Here is a 25,009-nt window from a genome sequence, read left to right on the forward strand (position 1 = left end):
TCTATAATTTGCATTTAATTAGTTGCAATCAGTGCCACTCCATCAAATATTTTCCCACGGTCTCGATACCTGCTGCTTATTTCATTCTCCACGATCTCTGCAGCGAGAGGGTGAAAAAGAGCAGAAGCTGGGCACCAATTCTAGCCAAAAAAAAAGGCAGTTGGATGCAGTTATCGAAGATGGTTAAAAAAAAATCAGAACTTAAGGCCAAACATTGGGATCAGCCGGGCTACTGACCTGTTTAAATCCTAGCTGATTTTTTAAAAAATTACCTATTGCTTTTCTTTCCTGCAATTTTTGTTAATTGGAGGCTTGAGCTCCAAAGGTCGGCCTGGGTGGCTCACGATGGCAAGTTTCAAATGTGGGCAGAAGCAAATGAATGAATTGAATGAGAGGCAGTTTGGTGTAGTGGTTAAAGCACTGGGCTAGAAAGCGGGAGACCATGAGTTCAAGTCTCAGCCATGAAAGTCAACTGGGTGGCTTTGGGCCAATCACCAGGAGACGGTGAGTTCTAGTCCCGCCTTAGGCACGAAAGACAGCTGGGTGGCTTTGGGCCAATCACCAGGAGACGGTGAGTTCTAGTCCCGCCTTAGGCATGAAAACCAGCTGATTCCTTTGGGTCAGTCCCTTTCTCTCAACCCAACCCACCTCAGAGGGTTGTTGTTAACGGGGAAAATAGGTGGAGAAAGATGGGTTGGATATCTTTGCCTCCTTGTTGTAAAAATAACAAACGTGGGATACAAATAAATAAATAAAATCTATTGGGTGGGGAATTGTTGCAAGGGGGCGGGGTGTTTATACCAGACCATCACAGATTTTGCTGCCTCGTATGTCTATGCCAAACTGTCTGTGCCAGAAAACACAGCGGCTGTGGCATTATCTCGCACCATAGGCTGTGCATCTCCCAGCTGCTTCTCCATCCGTCTTCTCCTGTGGCACTTCCATGCCATTTTTGGAAGTATTTTGGAGGGCGCCTCGAGGACGACTCTGTTCAAAAGCAGGAGGGCACCTTCCACTCACCGTTGAGAAGGTTTCTCCAACTCAACCGAGGCAGCCAAGCTAGAGGCCGGCAGGATCTTCCTCCGAGCAGCAGACTTCAGAAACGGGGGCGGGGGGGGAGTCTTGTGTTGGGTGACATCATGGCGAAGAAGACCCCGTGGCTTGGCACAGTCCTTCTCGTGATCTTCTGCGCCCCTGGGATCTTGACTGAGAAGAGTAAGCTGTGGGTGAAAAGTGGGGGGCGGTGTGTGTGTGTGTGTGTGTCTCTTGGGACGCCTTCGTTACCTGGTAGAATCTTCACCTTCTCCGAATCCACCTTCGCTTGACCGTGGATTCGTGCAAGGTGTGTGTCAACGCTGCTAACGTCGAACGTTCTTGCTTGACAAGAGATGAAGCAGCAGCTATTTCATAGGTTAAACTTGTATATTGCTTTAAGAAATAGTATAAAGCAGGGGTAGGCAACCTCGGCTCTTTTATGACTCATGGACTTCAATTCCCAGAATTCCTGAGCCAGCCATGCTGGGTCAGGAATTCTGGGAGTTGAAGTCCATGAGTCATAAAAGAGCCGAGGTTGCCTACCCTTGGTATAAAGGCTGGGAGGAGGAGGATTGCACCTCAAGGCCATGAAATTAAAGAAGGTTAAGAACTTGGCGGAAGGGAAACCGATTCTTTAAATTCATCGGAGAATGTGATTAGTGACAAAATTAGAAAGGTGGAGAGAAAGGTGGCCCCCACCCCCTTTGATGGTCTTCTCTCCTTCTGTCATCAGTTTTGGAAGGAAAGGCCTTCGTGTTCCCCAAGACTTCCACTGATTCCTACGTTCTCCTGAAGCCCGATGTTCAGCAAGGGCTGAGACAGTTTACCCTCTCGCTCGAATTTTTCACCGATCTGACCCGGAGCTACGTCCTCTTCTCGGCCGCTTCCCGGGATCATGACAACGAGATTCTCCTGATGCGACACCTGGACGAATACCACACTTGTGTGGGAGGGGAGTGTACCATTTTCACAGTGCCCAGGCTCACAGCCAGGTCTACCTTCCGCTGGGAATCGGTGTGTACCACATGGGATTCAACTACCGGGATAGTCCAGCTCTGGCTGGACGGGCAACGCTTGCCGAGGAGAGGGGTGGCCAAGGGCTACGAGGTCAAGACGGATCTGGTGGTGATGTTGGGGCAGGAACAAGATTCCTACGGCGGCAACTTTGATGGGAGTCAGTCCTTCGTGGGAGAAATCGCCAAGGTCTACCTTTGGGATAACGTCCTGCCTGCCGAACAGATATGCAACATCCAGCAAGATACCACACCGGCCCCTTTAATGGCCTGGACCTCGCTGGAGTTTGAAATCCGAGGCTACGTGTTGACGGAGCCTTTGTGAAGCCTTCGGTCAAAGAAGAGGAGGAACCTTCTTCAGAAGTTCTTGAGATGTTTGGACTTCAAGCCCCAGAATTCCCTCCAAGCATGAAGAGAATTCTGGGCGTTGGAGTCCACACCTCTTCCAGTGCCTTGCTTTCAACTTCTTAACCAGGGGGGGTGTCTTCAAACATGTGCCTGGCTGAGGAATTCTGGGAGGGGAAGTCCACAAGTCATCAAAGGGCCAGGTTTGAAGACCCCTGCTCTTAACCAACCAAGCAGCTTTGCAAGATCCAAAAGAACAGCTGTGGTTCTTAGAACCAGACAGAAGACCTCAATGGCCATTTTTTAAGGCTAGGTGTGGCCATTGATGGGCAATAGATGTTATAGTTTCTTGCCTGGTGTGATAGACCTAGCAATGGTTCTTAAAACCAAGACGTAAATCTCTAGCTCCCTTTTTAATGCAAATGTATTGTTAAAGTACCTTTTAGATTTTTCCCCTTCAGTAATTTTAGCCATGGATTTGGTTCTTAGAGCTTCAGCTTGCTGCACAAGGACAATTTATTTTTTATTTATTTTATTTTAATTCCATTTATATCCCACCCTTCTCTGAAGACTCAGGGCGGCTTACAAGCTTAGCAGTAGCCTTCATTCTATGTATATGCCTGCTTATTAGGGCTTTCACACACACCCCAAGCGGCATTATTACAAAGCCAGCTTAATTGCCCCCAACAATCTGGGTCCTCATTTTACCTACCTGGGAAGGATGGAAGGCTGAGTCAACCTTGAGCCTGGTGGGACTCGAACCTGCACTAATTTTATTTTATTTTATTTTATTTTATTTTATTTTATTTTAATTCCATTTATATCCCGCCCTTCTCCGAAGACTCAAGCTTAGCAGTAGCCTTCATTCTGTGTATATGCCTGCTTGTTAGGGCTTTCACACACACCCCCCAAGCGGCATTATTACAAAGTCAGCTTAATTGCCCCCAACAATCTGGGTCCTCATTTTACCTACCTGGGAAGGATGGAAGGCTGAGTCAACCTTGAGCCTGGTGGGACGCGAACCTGCACTAATTGCAGGCAGCTGGTGTTACTTAAGGAGGCATTAGACCACTGCTCCACCAATTGTTTGTGGTAACATTTTCGCACCCATAGGAGCCCAGGCGTCCCTTTGTAACTGAGCTATCCTGGACATTCATTCTTGGCCCTGTGCCAGGACACCCCTCCTGCACTGGTCAACTATCCTTCACCCCTGCCATGTGGTCACGTTCGATTCACCCAGGGACGCTTACTTTTGCCCAATTCCTGGTGCAGGAAAATTAAATGCCAGTCAACCCCTGGGTTGAGGGATGGTCTTCTGCCTTCTCAGTGGATGGCAGTGGCCTCGGGCACCGGGGAGACTGGAGACAGAGAGACAGACATTTTGTTGAGCTTGGGTATGTGGGATGCATTTATAGTAAGTTTTCAATTGCAGTATAGGAATTATTTTTCCATGGAGATTTGTAATCATCGTGACTTTTCACACTTCGGCTCATAGGAACCTGTCTGAATTCTCTCCCTCCCTCTGTGTCTATGTGTGTGTTTTAAATCCCATTGTGTTTTATGGGTAGCATTGTTATCCAGGTGAACATTTGTTGAAAGTACAGACAATCGCACTTTTAGCAATTTCTTCTCCCCCCCTCCCAATTCTGTGCCAAATGGATCAGTCTCAATTTTTCCTGTTTATTGCGGAAATCTGCAAAAAATAAATGATATATTTTTTCTGCCTTTGCTGTTGGGTGGATGGCCATTCAGACATATTTTATGTAACCTCCTTGTCATTGTGGATTCTGAACCTAAGTAAGTAACTAAAAAAACCCCCAAAACCTGGAAAATGTACAATCTGTCCTATGAGATCTTCTCTAATAAAAAATGGTAGTGTTGTGTTCATGGTTTATATTCTATGTTTTATTTGAAAATTAATACGTTATTGGAAATATTCTCATGATGCCACAAAATGGGCCACTGGAGGAAGAATGAGATGAGTTTCTATCATTTCAATGCAGCTTATAACCCTCCCTCTGCTTATATTTTAAATTTTTGCAATTTTGTGGCTGATGCTTTATCAGAGGTGTAGCTAAATTCCACAGGATGTTTGCGCAGAATTCGATAGCTGATGCTCACATTACTAGGGTTTTGCCAACTGCCCTTCATAAGCATGCTGGATTCCTTTCTCTTATCCCTTTTATTAAATTTAGACTCCAGTTTTGGGCAGCATACAGTTTAAAAAGTACTTTTTAAAAAAGTGTGCAAAAAACCCCCCAGTAAAACACATCACTTTAAAAAAGAAATCCTGTAGGCTTAATAACTTTGCTACCAGACTTGCGTGAGAAAGTTACATCTCATTCACAACCAGCCTAGAAAAAAAAACCCAGTTGCGTATCAACCTTAATAATAATAATAAAGTTGGAAGGGACCTTGGAGGTCATCTAGTCCAACCCCCTGCTCAGGCAGGAAACCTTATACCATTTCAGGCAAATGGCTGTCCAGTCTCTTCTTAAAAACCTCCAGTGTTGGAGCATTCACCGCTTCTGGAGGCAGGTGGTTCCACTGGTGAATTGTTCTCACTGTCAGGAAGTTTCTCCTTAGTTCTAGGTTGCTTCTCTCCTTATCTAGTTTCCATCCGTTGCTTCTTGTCCTGCTTTCAGGTGCTTTGGAGAATAGCTTGACTGCCTCTTCTTTGGGGCAGCCCCTGAGATATTGGAAGGCTGCTATCATGTCACCCCTCACCCTTCTCTTCATTAAACTACACATACCCAATTCCAGCAACCGTTCCAACAACCTTGCAAGGTAAGACCAGAGAAGAAACACCACCGTATGTAAATTTGGCTTTATTGTGCTGCTCCATGAGAAGAATCTTGCAAATCTGGAAAGCATAGTTAGGTCTCACCACCCTTTTTCTTAACTGCCCAAGAGAAGCGTCCCCTTCTGAGTCTCTTGCCCCCCCCCACCCCTCGTGCTATGGACTCAGTTGCCTTATTTGAGTGCATTCAATTGTGATGGCCACTTTGAATTATACATCAAAATTATAGGGAACTATAATAATTTCCTAGAGATTTTCCTTTCTATGGGCAGGTGCTTTGCAAAAAACGTTTTTTGCGGTTTTAATTCTTGGAAAGATAACTTTCAGTGGCACTTTTTTTCTCTTTCTCTCTTATTAACAATTCTGTCTGACGAAGAGCTCAGCGTAACACCGAAGTCTTGCAAATATTTTAAAAGACCCAGTAGAAAATTCCGGCCGCTCTAGGAACGAAAGCTCTCGCTCTCTCTCCCTGAGTCTCCCATTCGGCACGGACTTGGCCGTTCTAGGAACACGACCTCTTTCCCTCCCCCAGGCTTCCTTTCAGGCTCGGCCGCCACGCCCACTCCGAAGCCCCCTGAGGGCGGGGTGACCGCCCACTCGCTTTTTTCTGATTGGTCGTAGGAAGCGGGGCGGCGCCGTAAATAGTCGAATGGAGGCGCGCGTTTTTTTTGTCTCCGCCCCTTTTTTCTTTCGGGAGTTTTTCCTAGAGTGGCGCCAAAAGGAGGCGAAGATGGGGCTGGGGATGATGGATGCGGTAGTGGCCGATCTTAAGGTCTTCGGGCTGGATTTCGCGGAAGGGGAAGACCGGGACGCCATTGCCGAGAAATGTAAGGCTAAGGCAAAGGTGGAGAGAAAGGAGATAAAGGGCAGTGGGTAAAACCGGGCGCTAGTCCTCATGAAAAGTTGGGGATGGGGCGTGGTTTAAGCCTAGAAATTTATCCCTTTTCGCGGTAGCCTTCCATCACTTCTAATAAGCAACAGAGAGGGTGGGAACAGCGAGTCAATCCCCGAGAACCCAATTCTTGCCGTTAGTCCAAGGTAGACTGCCACTGAGTGCGGAGGTTCAGGAGCCAGGTTTTGGGTGCGAGTCGCTAAAGTTTCGCTTTGTTCAATTCAAGGTTTGTTTTGAAGTGGGGCACCCCAAAGCGCTCCCACTCTCTTTGTGGGAACCCCAAACCCTATATTGGGTTTGTCCCAACACACTAAACTCTGGATTAACTCCCCCTTACTGAGTTTTGCACAAAAGATGGCATTGCAACTGGCAAGGATGTTGAGATGAACCTGGTTAACCAATGTCTGGGATTATGGTATTTATTAGTGATTTATTAGGCTTGCGTACGATGCTGGTCTCCAAGGATTGGGGCCAATTAATAATACAAAGATAGAACATTGAAATTAAAACAGCTACAGGAAACCGTGAGCCCAAACGGAGAAAAAAACCCAAACTCCAGATATTTACCATCCCATTATTATCCCATTTTATGGATTTGTTGACGTATTTACTTTATTAAGAAATTCAGGCAGGATTAGAACTTGGCTCTTCGAATCCAGCATCTTGAATCCCTACTGCATGCACAATTTCTCTGTGTCCCTCCCTCCCTCTTTCTCTCTCTCTCTCCTGGAATTGTTCTGGCCAGGTATAAAAAAAAAGACAAAGGATAAAATGGAAGAGGATCATCCAGGAAAAAAATTGATAGGCAGGAAAACCAATTCGAATTCTGCCATACCACTCACACTGCTTTTGGTGGCAATGGGATTTGGGCAGGAATGGCACACACACACACACACACACACACACACACACACACACACCCTGTCTCATGCCCGCTGGCCAAAAAAAAAAAAGACAGTTTGCTTGTTGTTTACTTTCTTACAGTGGAAGAAATCTGTGTGACAGGATGGGTATCGGAGTCGGATTTAGGAAACGAGCTGATCGCTTTTGCCATGCGCAAGGAAGTCCTCCTCCTGACTCTGGAGAACTTGCTGGCCTTCGAACACGAGGTATAGAAGGAAGCGGTGATGGGCTTGACCTCATTCCCAGCAATGACAGCTGGTCCTCGACTTATGACCATAATTGAGCCCCAAATTTATCTGCTTAACTGAGACGTTTGTAAAGCCAGTCATTTCTAAAGTGAGTTTTACCCCGTATTTGCAACCTTTCTTGCCACAATTGTTAAAGGGAATCGCTGCAGCTGTTAGTCACACGGTCGCTAAGTGAAACTGGCTTCCCCCATTGACTTTGCTTGTCAGAAGGTCGCAAAAGGGGATCACCTGAGCCCGGGACGCTGTGACCGTCATAAATGTGAGCCAATTGCAAAGTATTTTTTTGTGTGTGTGTGTTTCTTTTCTCTTTTTAGATGCTGAGCAAGAAGGCCACAAAGCCCGCCAGGAGAAAAGAAGAACGCTGGTCCAGCGTGGGGGACGTCAACTCCGTCCAAGAGTCGTATCCTCTCGAAGAATGGGGCAGTGCTCCCTAGTGGTCAGACAATAGGGGAGTCTTCGACGTGGGGCCACAATGGAGCCCATAATTTCTCTTGCTAAGTGAGCTTCGCCCCGTTTGACGACCTTGCCACGGTTGTTAAGTGAATCTGGCTTCCCCCGTTGACTTTGCTTGTCAGAAGCTCACAAAAGGGGATCATGTGACCCCGGGATGCCCCGACCGTCATAAATATGAAACAGTGGCCAAGCATCCCAATTTCGATCACCTGACCCTGGGGATGCTGCAACGGTCTTAAACGTGAAAAATGGTCACTTTTTTCAGTGCTGTCGTAACTTCAAACGGTCACTAAATGAACAGATGTAAGTCAAGGACTACCTGTACGTGGGGAATCAATGTCAATTGATTTAGAACATAGAATAACAGTTGGAAGGGACCTTGGAGGTCATCTAGTCCAGGGGTCTTCAAACGTGGCCCTTTTATGACTTCCGGACTTCAACTCCCAGAATTCCTCTGCCAGGCTGAGGAATTCTGGGAGTTGAAGTCCACAAGTCATAAAAGGGCCACGTTTGAAGACCCCTGCTCTAGTCCAACGCCTTGCTGATTTAGTTTTGATCGAATGGAAGCGTCAGTTTTTTTTTCTATCCACCCTGGCTTGATTGAGGCAGAGCTTGTAATTTGGTGGGATTTTACAGAGAAGCTTATATTTTGCGGTTGAGTCTTAACTCTTTGCAGTCTGGAGGTTGACGAGGAAGAAGAGGACTTGCTGGAGGCCTACACCTCGCCCTCAAAAGTGAGTGTGTGTGGGGGTGCGTTTGTGTGTTGGGGGGGGTGTATCTCCTTCAGGGTGACTAGTAGGAGGAGACCCCTGAGGGGGCAAGTGGCCAAGAACGACACACACTCTGCTTTTGTGGCTCCGCAAAGGAGGTCTTGGGATAGACTGCTTCTCAAAATGGAGGTTCAATCTTTTTCTGATAAGCGCAGCAAAGCGAAGCCCTTCGGGGAAAAGGCCTGGATCTGACACAGCTTCTCCTAGCAGCGTCTCCCTTTTGCAGCCAGTTCCAGCAAACTAAGATTCAGCGACATTTAACTGGTGGGAGGAAAGTGGGGTGGATTCATCAGGGTTGCTGCAAGGCCAGGATTCCTGTTTTTTTCCTGCTGTTCGTTATTTATATTTAGAATTTCTTAGGAATTGATATGTGGGCCTCTTTCCCTCCCGTTTCCATCTTCCTTTCCCTTTCTCTCTCTTTCCTTTTCTCCAGCTTCCTTTCGTGTCCTTGTGTACTATTTAGCTGGTGAGCAAGGAAGGGGAAAAAGTGAGAAAGGGAGGGAAGGAAGGAAGGAAAAGAGAAAGAGAAGGAAAAGAAGGAAAGAAGGAAGGAAGAGAAAGAGATGAAGGAAGGAAGGAAGGAAAAGAGAAAGAGAAGGAAAAGAAGGAAAGAAGGAAGGAAGAGAAAGAGATGAAGGAAGGAAGGAAGGAAAAGAAAGGAAGGAAGGAAAAGAGAAAGAGAAGGAAAAGAAGGAAGGAAGGAAGGAAAAGAAAGAAGGAAAAGATAAGGAAAGAAGGAAGGAAGGAAGGGAAAGGAAGAAGGAAGGAATAGAAGGAAGGAAGGAAGAGAGAGATGATTTAGAAAAATAAGGAAGGAAGGAAAAGAAAGATGAAGGAAAAGAGATAAGGAAAGAAGGAAGGAAGAAGAGAGATGAAGGAAGGAAGGAAAAGAGAAAGAAAAGAAAGAAGGAAGGAAGGAAAAGAAAGAAGGAAAAGAAAGAAGGAAGGAAGGAAGGAAGAGAGATGAAGGAAGGAAGGAAAAGAAACGAAGGAAAAGAAAGAGAAAGAAGGAAGGAAGAGAGAGATAAGGAAAGAAGGAAGGAAGAAGAGAGATGAAGGAAGGAAGGAAGGAAAAGAAAGAGATGAAGGAAGGAAGGAAGGAAAAGACAGAGAAAGAGATAAGGAAGGGGAGAAGGAACAATATAAAAGGAAGGAAAAGAAGGAAAAAAACCCAATTCCTCCCATCTTACAGTCTGCTCAGAAACGGGCCATCACCACCCCGGAGAACCCCCGTGCCAAACGGACCCTCTCCGGCCGGAGTCCCCGTCTGAACTTCTCGCCCAACAGCTTCTCGCCCAGGTAGGCACCGCCCAGCCGGTTCAGAGGACCCGGAATTGTTTTCCAGCCCGTTTTTTTGCGGAAGCAAGTTCACGCAACTGTTGGGCTTATCCCAGTGGGGAAGGCTTTTCAAGTGGTGTTTTTTTTTCTCCCCTCCCCCTCCTTCTCTCAAGTGCGACCCCTTCCCAAAAATACGCCTCCCGGAAGAACCGAGGCGAAGTCGTGGCCTCTTTCGGGTCGGCACCAGGTGGCGGACGTGCCAGATCCGCCCCTTCGCTCCAGCTGTACGACGCCCCCCATTCCCTCGCCAAACCGTACAAATTCATGTTCCAGGATCTGATGGAGAACCGTGATGGTGAGGGGGGGTTTTTTGGACGGGGGAGTGGGTGGGTGGGGGAGAACTGGCATGTTTTCCAGCTTGTTTGCACCACTTCTTCTTCAGTTGAGCAGGAGACTCATATAACCCTGGTTGATCATCTGTACAGGCAACCCTCAATTTACAGCCAGCCACTTAGCAACTGGATGGATGGAGATAGATAGATAGATAGATAGATAGATAGATAGATAGATAGATAGATAGATAGATAGATGGATGGATGGATGGATGGATGGATGGATGGATGGATGGATGGATAGATAGATAGATAGATAGATAGATAGATAGATAGATAGATAGATAGATAAATACTCTTCAACTTACAGCCACTTAGCAACTGGATGGATGGATGGAGATAGATAGATAGATGGATGGATGGATGGAAGGATGGATGGATAGATAGATAGATAGATAGATAGATAGATAGATAGATAGATAGATAGATAGATACTCTTCAACTTACAGCCACTTAGCAACTGGATGGATGGATGGAGATAGATAGATAGATAGATAGGCAGAAAGGTGGATAGATAGATAGGTAAATACTCTTCAACTTACAGCCACTTAGCAACTGGATGGATGGAGATAGATAGATAGATAGAAAGACAGACAGACAGACAGATAGATAGACAGACATACAGTCAGATAGATAGATGATAGGCAGAAAGGTGGATAGATAGATAGATAGATAGATAGATAGATAGATAGATAGATAGATAGATAGATAGATAGATAAATACTCTTCAACTTACAGCCACTTAGCAACTGGATGGATGGAGATAGATAGATAGATAGATAGATAGATAGATAGATAGATAGATAGATAGACAGACAGACAGACAGACAGAAAGGTGGATAGATAGATAGGTAAATACTCTTCAACTTACAGCCACTTAGCAACTGGATGGATGGAGATAGATAGATAGATAGATAGATAGATAGATAGATAGATAGATAGATAGACAGACAGACAGACAGAAAGGTGGATAGATAGATAGGTAAATACTCTTCAACTTACAGCCACTTAGCAACTGGATGGATGGAGATAGATAGATAGATAGATAGATAGATAGATAGATAGACAGACAGAAAGGTGGATAGATAGATAGGTAAATACTCTTCAACTTACAGCCACTTAGCAACTGGATGGCAGAATGGAGATAGGCAGAAAGATGATAGAGTGGGGAGGGATAGCTGGGTAGATGGATAGATACATGGAAAAATGGATGGGTGGATGGATAGATAGACATGGAGAGAGATGGATGGTTAGAAACATGCATGGATAAATGGATGGATAGATAGATACAGAAAGAGAGAGATGGATAGAGTGATGAATGATAGACACATGTACACACACGCTTGGGCTAGATGGAAAAAACTAGGCCTTAACTGCTCTCTTGAAACGCTGGGAAAAACAGAGCCGATATTTTTAACGTGCAGCTTGTGAAAATGCTTTCATTTTTTTAAAAAAATTCTTTGACTTCCCCGTTGCTTTTCTTCCCCACAAGTGCTGTCCTACAAGATTGAAGAGCTGGGCGAGGCCCTCAGGGCCCATTATAAAATAGAAGAGTTCTCCTCCGTGATGGTGCCCGCGCAGGTGTGTTAACGTGGCTACGAGTTTCTAGCCAAAGTGAGGGGAAGGAAGCCGGGGGTGGGAGCAGCCCCATTGTTCCAAGCCTGTGGCCTTTACGTTGGGGGTCTGGAAGAAAATAACATCTCTGACTGCATTGTTGTGTTTCTAATGCCTGCCGGAAGGAATCTGTGACCGTCTTGGGCCAAATTGGGTGTGATTCAAACGGGAAGCTGAACCCCCAGTCCGTTATCCTAGAAGGGGACCGCGAACACTCGTCGGGGGCCTTCATCCCGGTCGATATTTCTGAGCTCTCGGATTATTCGTTGTTCCCAGGACAGGTGAGAGCTTCAACCAGCGTTTCTCAAGCTTTTAAGATGTTTGGACTTCAACTCCCAGAATTCCCTAGCCAACATAACCAGGCTGGATTTCAAGCGTGCATGGAGGCTGGGAGTTTCTGGGAGCTGAAGTCCACGCATCTCAAATCACGCTGGCTGGGGAATTCTGGGAATGGAAGTCCACCCATCTCAAAAGCATGCTGGCTGGGGAATTCTGGGAGCTGAAGTCCACCCATCTCAAAGCATGCTGGATGGGGGATTCTGGGAGTTGAAGTCCATTCATCTTAAAGCATGCTGGTTTAAGGAGGTTTCTGGGAGTTATAATTTTTTTTCCCCATTTTTTAATTTCCTAGGTCGTGGTCATGGAAGGAATGAACAGCAGCGGCAACAAGCTGATTGCTTCCAAACTCTATGAGGTGATTAAAAAAACACACTGAGCTTCACTGCCACACCACGCCACGCTCCTCGAAGTGGATCTACATATTAATTTACAAGTTGTAGTTGTGTCATGATCCACTTTGCAACCGGAATTGCAGGCTCAATTACGGTCGTGAAGGGAGGACTACTTGTACGTGATTTCTGTTCTAATGTCTGGAGGTTTTTGCGGCCTTTTTCCCCCCCAGACAAAAGACTGACCTTGAGCTTGTTTATTTCCTAAGCCAGAATGACAAACTGCAAGCCAGCAATTGAATGTATTTGATCTCTCGGCAAATAAATAAATGTAAAAAATAATTTTTCTCTCTCCAGGGGGTGCCCCTTCCTTTCCAGAAGCCAGCAGAAGCAGCCATAGGTATGGTGCCTTTTTGCCAACTTGGTTCAGCCAGGATGTGACCTTAAATGCAATTCTGGCTTATTGCTGGATTTGTCTGCCTTAAGCCACAGTTTGTTGAAACATGGCTAGTGGAGCCGTTCCCACTTGACCACCTTCACACACTATGCTGAGACAGTCCTCTGGGGCGAATATTAAGGAATTGTAAATATGGGGTTTATATTATTATAACGATGTATTAATACCATATTAATATGGTATTGTTATTAACAAGGTATTTTTATTCACTGTGTGCACTGAATTGTCCTGCACTGTTTACAGTCCTTGTATTTTTTTTAATAAAAATATCTTGTTGATAATAACATACTAATTTGGCATTAATACATTATTATACATAGTGTTATGTACTGCATATAATGTGCATGGTATAACTCCATGTAAATGTGTTATATTGCATGTAGTGTTATGTATACGACATAATATATCAATACATTTAAAAGTTGCAATTAGCATGTAGTGGTTTGCTTGTACTAACATAATTGCTATTCTATTCTTTACTCTATATTCTATTCCATTCCATTCACTCACAGGGATATTTCTCTGGGCCAGAATCTGGCTTGTTGGAAAATAAAAACTCAACAAGCTTGTAATCCTTCCAGATCCGGAACCTCGGCTGGTCTTGATTGCCTGTGGGCCCTACACCACCTCGGACAGCATCGCCTACGAGCCCATGGTGGACCTGATTGAGATAATCAATAAGGACAAGCCGGATGTTTGCATTTTGGTAATGGAGAGGCTTCTGAAATCAATGGGATGGGTTTGCTCTAGAACAGGGGTCCCCAACCCCCCAGGCCATGGACCGGTACCGGGCTGCAGCATGCCAGCAACCGGTCCGCACAAACAAGCAAAGCCCCATCCGTGGATTGCAGGCAGCATACAAAACCACACACCCTCCGGTCCGTGGAAAAACTTTTCTCCACGGAACCGGTCCCTGGTGCCCAAAAGGTTGGGGGCCTCTGCTCTAGAACTTTATACAGGCTGTCCTCAACTTACAGCTGCTCATTTAGTGACCATTGAAGTTACGATGGACCTCTTTGAGGCCTACTTAACACCCAGATTCAAAGTTCTGATGGTCCACAATCTTTGGGCAATTGCAACTTCGAAGCGCTTGCAGCATCCCACAATCGTAGGACCTCACGTGGTGCCGGTTTTACTGAAAACCAGCCCTTCCAGTTTTGGGGTTCACTTAATGACCGGTGTTTACTTAAAGACCACCGTTCTCACACTTAAGAACCACCACGGTCAAATGAACAAGTGCCACGAACGAGGTCCTAAAACCAGGTCAGTCGCCCGTTTGGTTCATTTTACAACTTGGATAACTTAACAACGACCGTAATGGATAGGATCCATTGTGGTTCCTAATTGCAATCGGCAATCCAGGCCGGCCTCGTCAGCACTGCTTGGTGCCGTGGATGCTGGGAATTGTAGCTGAGATTTCATCACAATCCTTACTTTGGATCCATCGTATTTGGCCAGCATTTGTCATTCGCAGAAACTTCCCGCTGGGCCCTAATTCTTTTTTTTTTTTTCCTGCTTGCTTCATTTTTCGGAAATGGTGGCCACCGCTAATCAAGGTTTGGGATGCATTTCCCTTCTCTGTCCATCCTCATTAACCCCGTCTTCCTTTCATTGTTTGCAGCTCGGCCCCTTTGTGGATGCGAAGCACAAGCAAGTTGAGGTGAGTGGAGAGAGGCAGGCATGAAAAGTTGGCTTGTTTTGCCCCAGTGTGAGTTCAGAAGCTGGCTTGGCAGTCCAAACCAGGACACCGGGCCGCTTAAAAAACCTTGCAGCATCTTTCAATTTTTTTTTTCCTTGACCGTAACTTTTCCGTTGAAAACAATAAAATAAGACCAAAGAAACTCGGCCAAATGCTGCAGCTGCCTTAAGTAAGCAAAATCCAATATCAACTGGCTGTTTCTCTTGGCAGAGAGAAACTCAAAAGAGCAAAAAAAAAAAAAAAAAAAAGGCTTGTTTCCCCCCAAAATGGATGCTGTCCAGATGGGCTGCACCCAGCTACCCAAAAGCCGATTTTTTTGTACTAAATGGGAGACGGTAGTTCCCCAAATCTGGAGAGCGTTAAATCGAGAGAAATTGACGCTGGGCAGAATGTTTGGTTCAAAACTTCCAATCAGCTTCTGAACATCCTGATTTAAACTGGGGTGGGGGGAGGGGAATCCCTTTAAATCAGGGCAGAGCGTCACTAAGTGAATCGGTCCGGTTGCTCCAGAAATTAACCCGGGAGAGGCCAAGTGTTAAATCTGCAAAGAAAAAAAGAAAAGTTTTTTTTTCCCCAAAAGCTGATAAACCAGAGAACCAGCAAATTATTGTCTATCTTGACCTTGGTGAGATTTGAACTCAAAACAGCTTCAGCCTGCGAGAAAGAGATTCTGTCCTTGATCAACCCGCCAAACGGATTTCTTTCTAGGAAGGGCAGCTGATCATGTTGTACGACGAGGTCTTCAAGCGGTGTTTGAAGACCATCATTGAAGGGACCAGGAGGTGAGAAGCCAATTCGTTCTGTTGGGAATATTTTCTTGCACCTCTGCAAAAACTCTGTGTGTGTGTGTGTGTGTGTGTGTGTGTGTGTAAGTGGGAGATAAGGTAAAGGTAAAGGTTCCCCCGCACATGCGTGCTAGTCGTTTCTGACTCTAGGGGCCAGTGCTCATCTCCGTTTCAAAGCCGAAGAGCCAGCGCTTGTCCGAAGACGTCTCCGTGGTCATGTGGCCAGCATGACTAGACGCCAAAGGCGCATGGAACGCTGTTACCTTCCCACCGGAGTGGTCCCTATTTTTCTCCTTGCGTTTTTACGTGCTTTCGAACTGCTAGGTGGGCAGAAGCTGGGACGAGTAACAGGCGCTTGCTCTGCTACGCGGCACTCGGGATTCGACCCGCCAAACTGCCGACCTTCCGATTGACAAGCTCAGCGTCCTAACCCACTGAGCCACCGCGTCCCAAGTGGGAGATAGAATGGGCCAAAAAAAATTAAGAAAAATTGGTGGGATCCTTGGTGCTCTCTGAGCTGGGTGGCTTTCCTGCAGACGTTTCGTGACCCAACTAGGTAACTTCGTCAGTGCTAGAAGGAAGGGTTATGGAGGAGAAGCGGGAGAGGAAGAGAACTACCTGCATTCCCAGTTCTCACAACCGTGTGTCTCTGTTTGATCCCCCACAGTGCCGGCTCCCACATTGTGTTTGTGCCTTCCTTGAGAGACGTGCACCATGTGTGCATTTATCCCCAGCCACCGTTTGTCTACGAACTCGCCAAAGAGGACCGACAGGTAAATTTCTCCGCCTTTCACAGAAACGTCAACTTCACAAGCTTGTCGCAGGTAGTCCTCGACTTACGACCACAACACAGCCCCAAATTTTTCTTGCTAAGCGAAACATGTGTTCAGTGACTTTTTTCCCCATTTTAACACTTTCCTTACTACAGTCGTAAAGTGGATCACTGCGGCTCTTACGTTAGTCACGCTCCTTGTTCAGTGAACCCGGCTTTCCCCCCCCCCCCCACTGACGCTGCTTGCCGGAAGGTCACAAAAGGGGACCCTGCGACCGTCATAAATGTGAATCAGTTGCCCAGCGTCTGAATTGGGATCACGTGGCCCCGGGGATGCTGCAACGGCCGCTAAATGTGAAAAATGATCCCCGGTCCCTGTATGCGGTGCCGTTGTAACTTTGAACGGTCACTGAATGAACTGTTGTAAGTCGAGGACGACAGTTCAAACACTGGACAAACTGACTCGTATTTACGACGGTCGCAGCGTCCCGGGTTGACGTGATCCCCTTTTGCGGCCTTCTGACAAGCAAAGTCAATGGGGGAAGCCGGTTTCACTTAACAACCGTGTAACTAACTTCATATCTGCAGCGATCCACTTAACAACCTGGGACAAGGAAGGTCCTAAAATGGGGCAAAACTCACTCAGCAACAGAAATTTTACGCTCCACTGCGGTCGTGAGTTGAGGACCACCTGGATGCAACGTAGAGCTTTTTAGTTTTTCTGTAAACCTTGATTTCGATTGGGCTAAATTCTGAAAGGAAACATTGGATCTGCAAGAAAACCGGCAGGCTCAGAGACCCCCCCAAGGACCCCCACAATTTAAACCCGGTGGGTAGATCCAGGATGCTGTCTCTCCTTTGCCTTCCTATCTCTTTTCTAAGCATAAGAAGTATTTCAAGCCCCTTTTTTTTGCAAACATTGAACGTAGCAGTCAGCCAAGCATCCTCCGTAAATCTCCACAAAGGATTTGAAGCCGAAATATCTGCCTTGGCTGGAGGGCTGATTTGATTGTTTTTCTTCCAATTCGTTTGATAAGAAAAGATTTCATTCAGACCAGGCTGAAATCTGCAATAATTATTATTATTATTATTATTATTATTATTATTATTATTATTATTATTATTATTATTATTATTTTATTTATATACCGCCCTGCTCCCGAAGGACTCAGGGCAGTGAACAGGGCAAGCATAAAAATACAGAATTACAAAAGTTAAAAAGGATTAAATATACCGTATGTGGGGAAGCTGCAGTTCGTGGCCAAACATCCGTCTCCCGTGGCTGATCTTCCCCCCTCCCTGTTCTTCCCCTTTTCGACCCGGCACTTTTAGTATTTCAATATATTTCTTTCCCATAGCAACAGTTGTTAACAACTAAAATGCACTCTGCCTCCTGAGGATAATTAGACTTCTGAACTTACTAACTGTATCCCGGCTAAGAGGTCAAAGCAAGCGATGAGCGCTGGAAAGATTGCACGCAGGTAGTCCTCAAGGTACGGCCACCTGTTTGCCAACTCTTCCCAGTTACAACCTTATAGGTAGTCCTCGATTTACAACAGTTCATTTAGGGACTGTCTGAAGTTACAACGGCACTGGAAAAAGTGGGTTATGACCGTTTTTCGCTTACGATCCCCATGGTTACCTGATCCAAATTCAGACGCTTGGCGACTGACTCGTATTTATGACGGTCGCAGCGTCCTGGGGTCACGTGATCCCTTTTTGCAACCTTCTGACAAGCAAAGTCACTTAACAACCCTGTTATTAGCTTACCGGTATGCCCAACTAAAAACAGTAAATACAAATATTAAAATAACAGTAAAAGACCCCACCCATCCCCCATCAGGCCAGGCCGGCTTGTTTAAAGGCAAAATGTTGGGATTGCCGCTTTTGGCTTTTCCCCCACTTCTCAGATGGAAGTTCCAGGTATTCCCAATAGGGGCTGCGTAACCCCAGGAAGTTCCAAGATGGTTCAGCCACCAGCAGGGGGCGACAGTGGTTACCTTTTGGCTTTGAATTGCAAAAATTTGGTGTCGTCCCCCCCCCCCCCCCCCCCGCCAATAAAATACTAGGAATTTCCTGTACATCGGATGAGAAATTGAAGTTGTTTTTCCAGGAAAAACCAAGACAGCGGAGTGACTAAGGCCTTAGTGTGCAAAGTGTCACTTTTGGGAAGGGAGGAAATTCTTGCGATTATTTTTTTTTCTCACCCCCGTCAAGCTTAAGAAATCTTACGTCGTCCGCCTCCAGGCTTGGTGGGAAGAGTTTATTCCCCTCTGCTTGCTTTGATGTCCCTTTTATCCTACATTTTGATCCTGGGTGGACATTTACACACAACCTTTTCTTTTTGTAAAAAGGCCCAGGAGGTTTTTTTCCCCCCATGTGTGTGTATGTGTGTGTGTGTGTGTGTGACTTCACTTCACTCTGGGCGGGGTGCAGGATGAAGTTTCTTTCCGTTCTCTTTTATTGTGTTAAATCAGCACTTCTCAACCACGGGGGCTTCAACTCCCAGAATTCCCCAAGCCAGCCATTGTGGCTGGGGAATTCTGGGAGTCGACGTTCCCGCCTCTTCAAATTGCCAAGGTTGAGAAAAGACTGTATTAAATCTTCTTTTCAAAAAAAGGCAGACAAGGAAGTGGAGGTGTAATCACAAACACACAAACACACCCATCCTTTTCTCACAACAGGCAAACGGAACAGCAGAAAGATCAAACTTTCTCAAACCTCCTGTGCAGCCTTGGCTCTGTGTGTGTGTGTGTGTGTGTGTGTGTTTATTTTGCTGGGGCAACGCCCTAGGGAAATAAATCCCTAAATATTAATTACTCAAGCGGTGAAATTCCCCAGCAGAATTAACACACGTCCTGTGCCTGTTTAATGAAAGTAGGTCTTGTGTGTGTGCGCGCGCACCATTAAGATGGTTCGGGACTCCATTTCCCAGAATTCCATGCTAGCTGAGGAATCCTGGGAGTTGCGGTTCCAGCCCTTTGGAAGAATGTTGGCCTGGGGAAAGCCATCATCAGAGTCAATCCAGGTTTAGAAAAACTAACACAGATCCTTAGGTGTTTTTCATTTCCATTTTTTGAAAAAAAAAAACAGAGTCCTCAACTTACAACCGTTCATTTAGGGATTTCTTTGCGCTGAAAAAAGTGATTTATGACTTTTCTTAAACGGTTGCAGCATCATCCCCAGGGTCATGAGATCCAAATTTAGGTGCTTGGCAACTGACTCATATTTACGACGGTCGCAGCATCCCGGGTTCCCCTTTTGCGTTGAGGGGGGAAGCCAGATTCCCTTTGCGACCGTGTGACTAATTTATCTGCTGGAGTGATTCACTTAACAATTGGGGCGATAAAGGTTGTAAACTGGGGCGAAACTCGCTTGACCTTTAGCGATGGAAATTTGGGGTGCAGTTGTCGTAAGTTGAGGACTAGCTGAGTGGCTTTTAAATAGGAGAAAAGGGGCTTGCGTGAAGCTCTCCGCCTCTGCCGGTTTCGTTTCCCATCTATGCAATAAAAATAAATTTTTATCTATCTAGGGGGGTTTAATAGCTTTCTTAGTTATTCTGGCAACTGCAATTTTTAAAAAGTTATTTTTTTTGCGCTCCCCCCCTTTCCCCAAACTCCAGAGAGTGCTCTTCGTCTCCGATCCCTGCACCTTAGAGATCAACGGGGTGATTTTCGGCTTAACGTCGGTGGATTTCCTCTTACACATAGGAGCGGAAGAAATCAGCCGGTACGTTCCCTTTTTGTGACCGTCTGACAAGCGAAGTCAATGGGGAAGCCCGGATTCGCTTAACCACCGTGTGACTAAGTTAACAAGTCCGGTGAATTCAGTTAACAAAAAAAGTTATTTTTTAAAAAAAAAAAGTCACAAAACTTAGCAACAGATATTTTGGGCTGAATTGCGGTGCTAAGTCGAGGACTCCCTGTATAACGTGATGGGTGAAAGATTGCAGTTTGGAAAAGAAGCCGGCTAACACTCACTCACACACACACACACCATGGGGGGGAGGGATGTCTGAGTGATTCAGGAGTGAGTGTCAACGCTTTGTCGATGGAGAGCCTTGCGCAATCCTGGTTGCCTAAGCCGGAAAAACACCTCTGCGGGTCTGCCACCGCGTGTGAGAGACAAATGCCGCCTCTCGCACAAGATGGATGAGCTGGGATCAGGGGTGACTCACAAACGGCTCACGACAACAGGAGGAAGAGAAACAAACTTGGAATGGGTGTCATTGGTGGCTGCCCCAGAAAGTCAGAGAGTTTGCATGATTTCCAGAAAGAGTTCTCTCTGCGCTTTACAGTTAGTCCTCGACTTAATGACTGCAATTAGGACCAGAATGTCCGTTGCTAAGCAGGGCAGTGGTTACGTTAAGTTAGGTTAAGTTAACTCTGTTATTCTAGTCTAGTCTAGTCCATTCCATTTTCTATATTCTATTCTGTTTTCTATTCTATTCTTCTTATTTCTACTCTATTCTATCCTATCCCATCCCATCACATATTTTCTTATTCTATTCTATTCTATTCTATTCTATTCTATTCTATTCTATTCTATTCTATTCTATTCTATTCTATTCTATTCTATATTATATTCCTTTTTCTATTCTATTCTGTTTTCTATATTCTATTCTATTCTATTCTATTTTATATTCTATTCTATATTATATTCCGTTTTCTATTCTATTCTGTTTTCTATATTCTATTCTATTCTATTCTATTCTATTCTATTCTATATTATATTCCATTTTATATTCTATTCCGTTTTCTATTCTATTCTGTTTTCTATTCTATTCTATATTATATTCCATTTTATATTCTATTCCGTTTTCTATTCTATTCTGTTTTCTATTCTATTCTATATTATATTCCATTTTCTATTCTATTCTGTTTTCTATATTCTATTCTATTCTATTCTATTCTATTCCAATTCTATTCTATTCTATGATACAATATAGCTTTTGCTTAAGGACTAGAATTTTGTGAGGCTTTTTTTTTAAAAAAAAGGAGGTGAACCCTTTCATCCAGAGTGAATGTGATAAGTTTTTTTTTAAATACTCCGATTAGCCATGACTAAGCCGTGGGTGTCTGCAAGTAAATGTGGTGACTAACGTATGAGGGGGGTTGCAAAACAGAAAAAGGTGACTACGTTTTTATGATCTCACAGACAAGATAGGCATCTGTTACTGACCAGCAGGATTGCATTACAGACAGACACAAAAGCATTCCCCCCCCCTTATTTTCCCTGAGGTTTTGGGTGGGGGACGTCGGCTAGTTTGAACGAGGTGTTAATCATAAGGATTCAGGGCTTAAATGGACCATCACAGAGCAAAGAACAGAATAACAAGAGTTGGAAGGGACCTTGGAGGTCTTCTAGTCCAACCCCTTGCTTGAGTAGCAAAAATCAATGGAGGAAAGAAAAGTCAATGGATAACATCACAGGTTTGTTTAGAGACAAGTTTAATCTTCCTTTTGATAAAAAAAAAAGTTCTGTAATAAGCCATCAGCTTAATGCCCTCCTACGTTTTTATCCTCAAAACAATCCTGTAAGGTAGGCCAACCCAGAAGTCTATTCGATGATCAAACTCTCTTGATTTTTTTTTCTACCTTTCATGCTCTGGTTTCCTTCCCCCCCCCCCCCTTCTCAGATCTTCAAGTCTTCAGGACCGTTTTTCTCGAATTCTCAAACACATCCTGACTCAGCGGAGGTAAGCCTCAGGACCGCTTCCGAACACGGCTTGTGTTTTCTTCCCACCCTGCCACAAATACACAAAAAAAACAGACCCACTCAAAATGCAGTTGGTGTCCATCCTGGGCCACGGGGAGGATTGGGAATGGAAGGTGAGGCTTTCTTCATTTTTCAACAATGTACGGGAGAAAGGGATTCTAGTCCTCATGAAGAGATCACTGGCTAATTAGATAGATAGATAGATAGATAGATAGATAGATAGATAGATAGATAGATAGATAGATAGATGATAGATAGATAGATAGATAGATAGATAGATAGATAGATAGATAGATAGATAGATTGATTGGCAGCTTGGCTCGATCAATAACCTCCCCCCCCCTTCATCGCAGCTGATCGGCAAACCGCCCCCAAATAAACCACGGCTTGCCGGGTCCTGTCATTTCGAACGGGTTCCAGCGGGCGGGCAAACCGGAGCCCAGCGGGCATGCCTGATGTCAGCTGGCCTGGCGTCCAGCAGCCGAGGGCCGCGGCTGCTCCTCCTCGGGGGAAACGTGCCGCCGGCCGGGCCTGGGAACACCGGCTCTTTTTTTTTTTGGGCCCTGGGGGTTGAGATGCCGACCCTGGAATTAGCAGCAGCCTTGCCAAAAACCCCAGCTTGGCATCGAGGGGAAGAAGCAGCAGCAGCTGGGCGCGGCCTGGAATGGCAGCCAAAGGTTGGGCAAAGCATTTGGGGGTAACTCGATCTCTCTTCCTCCCCCCCCTTAAATTCTGAACAGCTACTATCCTCTCTACCCGCCCCACGAGGACATGAGTGTGGATTACGAGCGTTTCTACCCACACGCCTCTCTGCCCGTCATGCCGGACCTCTTGATCGCCCCCTCCGAACTGAAATACTTCATTAAGGTGGGGAGAAATCAGCTATGAGCGGGGGGGGGAAAGAGAATTTAGGAGGGCAGCCCCACCCTTGGAGCCTGCATGCATGGATACCTAAGGCGTTGGGCCTGGCTCCTAAAAATAACCCAAGATTCCAGTCCTCATGATTTTTGTTAGAGGAGGGACTCGGATAGCAAGCCCCGAGGGCGACGGGTTTGTCTGATGCCATGCTAGAGGTGGTGGTACGTGGGGTGGGGAAGGTAAGGGGGAACAGGGGGGGGGCTCTGGGCAGAGAAAAATCTCCCAGCATTCCTCGCAGGATCAAACGTTGGAACTCTGCGCGTGCAAAATAGGTGCCGTGCCGAGCGGGGAACGAAGGCATCTCTTCCAAGCCCCTGCTGTGGCATTGAGCTTCCAGGTTCAGAGGCTGTCTATCTTAAAAAAACCAAAGGGCCGGTCAGTTTTGGGAAGGGGTGGGTGGGGTACCTGTAGTCCTCGAACTTACGACCACAAAAATTGGGATCAGGATTTCTGTAACAGAGTAAGGGGATTGTTCATGGAGTCTCACCCTATTTACGACTCTTTTTTCCCCAGGGTTGTTAAGTGATTCGATGCAGTTCATGTGTGACTCGTTTAACAACCACCTTGGTCAGCAGGAGAAATTCTATTCCTAATTGTCCTAACTCGAGGACTGTCCCTATGACCTATTCAGCAAACCTCAGTCGATATAACAGAGGCTTCGGGTAATCCTTAAACCCCAAACACCCCATTCGTGAACGTGCAGTTGAGTTTTCTATGCCCAGAAAATTACTATGAAAGTTACTATTAATATGAATGGCAGGTAGTCTTCGACTTACGACCAAAATCTGGCTTCCCCATTGATTTTGTGGGTCAGAGGGTGACCCTGGGATACTGCGACCGTCGTAAATACGAGTCAGCTGCCGAAGCGTCTGAATTTTCATCCCAGGATTGCTGCAACGGTGTGAAAAATGCTCATAATCCCCTTTTTTCCTGTGCTGTTGTAACTTTTGAATGGTCCCTAAAAAGTGGTCGTAAGTCCGGGATTCTCAGATAACAGGACCAGGTTCAGCTAAAATGGAGTTTGGGTGATCTGATCCGAGCCACGTTCCTACAAGCAATCTCAGTTTAAAACCTCTCCTCTTTTTGTTTAGGACATCTTGGGGTGCGTCTGCATTAACCCCAGCCGGCTGACGAAAGGACACGTGGGGGGCAGCTATGCGCAGCTGTGGGTCCAGCCACAGGTCCATGGGAACCAGCGGAAGGGCCCGTGCGTCGCTGCGCAAGTGATTAAGATCTAACCAGGTTCCGCCAACACCTGAAGCTGGGCAAAAGACAAGAGGACTTCAGAGACTCGTGTTTGTTGTTTTTTTTCAGCAATGTGCGGATCCCAAAGTCTGGGCGACTCAAACATCTGGATAGCATCTCCTGAAGTTTCTTGACGTTTGCTTTCTGCTTATCTGTAGCTGGATGATACCTCCATCGTTCCCCTGGATATATTATCCAGGCCTGTTTCTGATATCAAGACATATAAATTTATGAATTTATCGATCTGGGTTAGCTTCGAATCCTGTTTCTCAGCCAGCCCTGTGAAAACCCAGATTGCCCCACCAATGAATTTTTTTTAGCAGATGTGCGATGGATTCAGGGACTTTTTTATCAAAATGTGCATGGCACCTTGCTGATTTTTTGCCCCTCCTCCGACATTTTATATTTTCATTTTTTTTTTTTTGGAGCACGGCCCGGTAATCTTAATAAATAATAATAATAATAATAATAATAATAATAATAATAATAATAATAATAATAATAATAATAATAATAATAATTTGTGTTTTTTTTATTTTAATTCTATTTATATCCCACCCTTCTCCGAAGACTCAGGGCGGCTTACAAGCTTAGCAGTAGCCTTCATTCTATGTCTGTGCCTGCTTATTAGGGCTTTCACACACACCCCCAAGCGGCATTATTACAAAGTCAGCTTATTGCCCCCAACAATCTGGGTCCTCATTTTACCGACCTCGGAAGGATGGAAGGCTGAGTCAACCTTGAGCCTGGTGGGACTCGAACCTGCACTAATTTTATTTTATTTTATTTTATTTTAATTCCATTTATATCCCACCCTTCTCCGAAGACTCAGGGTGGCTTACAAGCTTAGCAGTAGCCTTTATTCTATGTATATGCCTGCTTATTAGGGCTTTCACACACACACACACAAGCGGCATTATTACAAAGTCAGCTTAATTGCCCCCAACAATCTGGGTCCTCATTTTACCTACCTGGGAAGGATGGAAGGCTGAGTCAACCTTGAG

General features: G+C 45.5%; 2 protein-coding genes across 2 annotated transcripts; both read left to right on the forward strand.

The window, feature by feature from the left end:
* Positions 1 to 905: 905 nt before the first annotated feature.
* Positions 906 to 2,373, forward strand: LOC310647252 (mucosal pentraxin-like; the record flags this gene model as incomplete). Its single annotated transcript, XM_083374342.1, has 2 exons — positions 906 to 1,215; positions 1,769 to 2,373. The coding sequence occupies exons 1-2, from the start codon at positions 1,140 to 1,142 to the stop codon at positions 2,371 to 2,373; spliced, it is 681 nt and encodes a 226-aa protein (XP_083230468.1). The 5' UTR covers positions 906 to 1,139.
* Positions 2,374 to 5,888: 3,515 nt separating this feature from the next.
* Positions 5,889 to 24,394, forward strand: POLA2 (DNA polymerase alpha 2, accessory subunit). The gene is made up of 18 exons (XM_083374822.1): positions 5,889 to 6,020; positions 7,070 to 7,194; positions 7,551 to 7,636; positions 8,366 to 8,423; positions 9,652 to 9,758; positions 9,911 to 10,092; positions 11,622 to 11,710; positions 11,869 to 12,024; positions 12,375 to 12,437; positions 12,769 to 12,811; positions 13,450 to 13,574; positions 14,490 to 14,528; positions 15,276 to 15,349; positions 16,020 to 16,125; positions 19,747 to 19,853; positions 21,763 to 21,822; positions 22,583 to 22,709; positions 23,852 to 24,394. Exons 1-18 carry the CDS (start codon positions 5,924 to 5,926, stop codon positions 23,996 to 23,998), a joined length of 1,791 nt encoding a protein of 596 aa, XP_083230948.1. The 5' UTR covers positions 5,889 to 5,923; the 3' UTR covers positions 23,999 to 24,394.
* Positions 24,395 to 25,009: the final 615 nt, after the last annotated feature.

This window comes from Vipera ursinii, assembly GCF_947247035.1.
Source record: "Vipera ursinii genome assembly, chromosome: 15".
NCBI lineage: Eukaryota > Metazoa > Chordata > Lepidosauria > Squamata > Viperidae > Vipera > Vipera ursinii.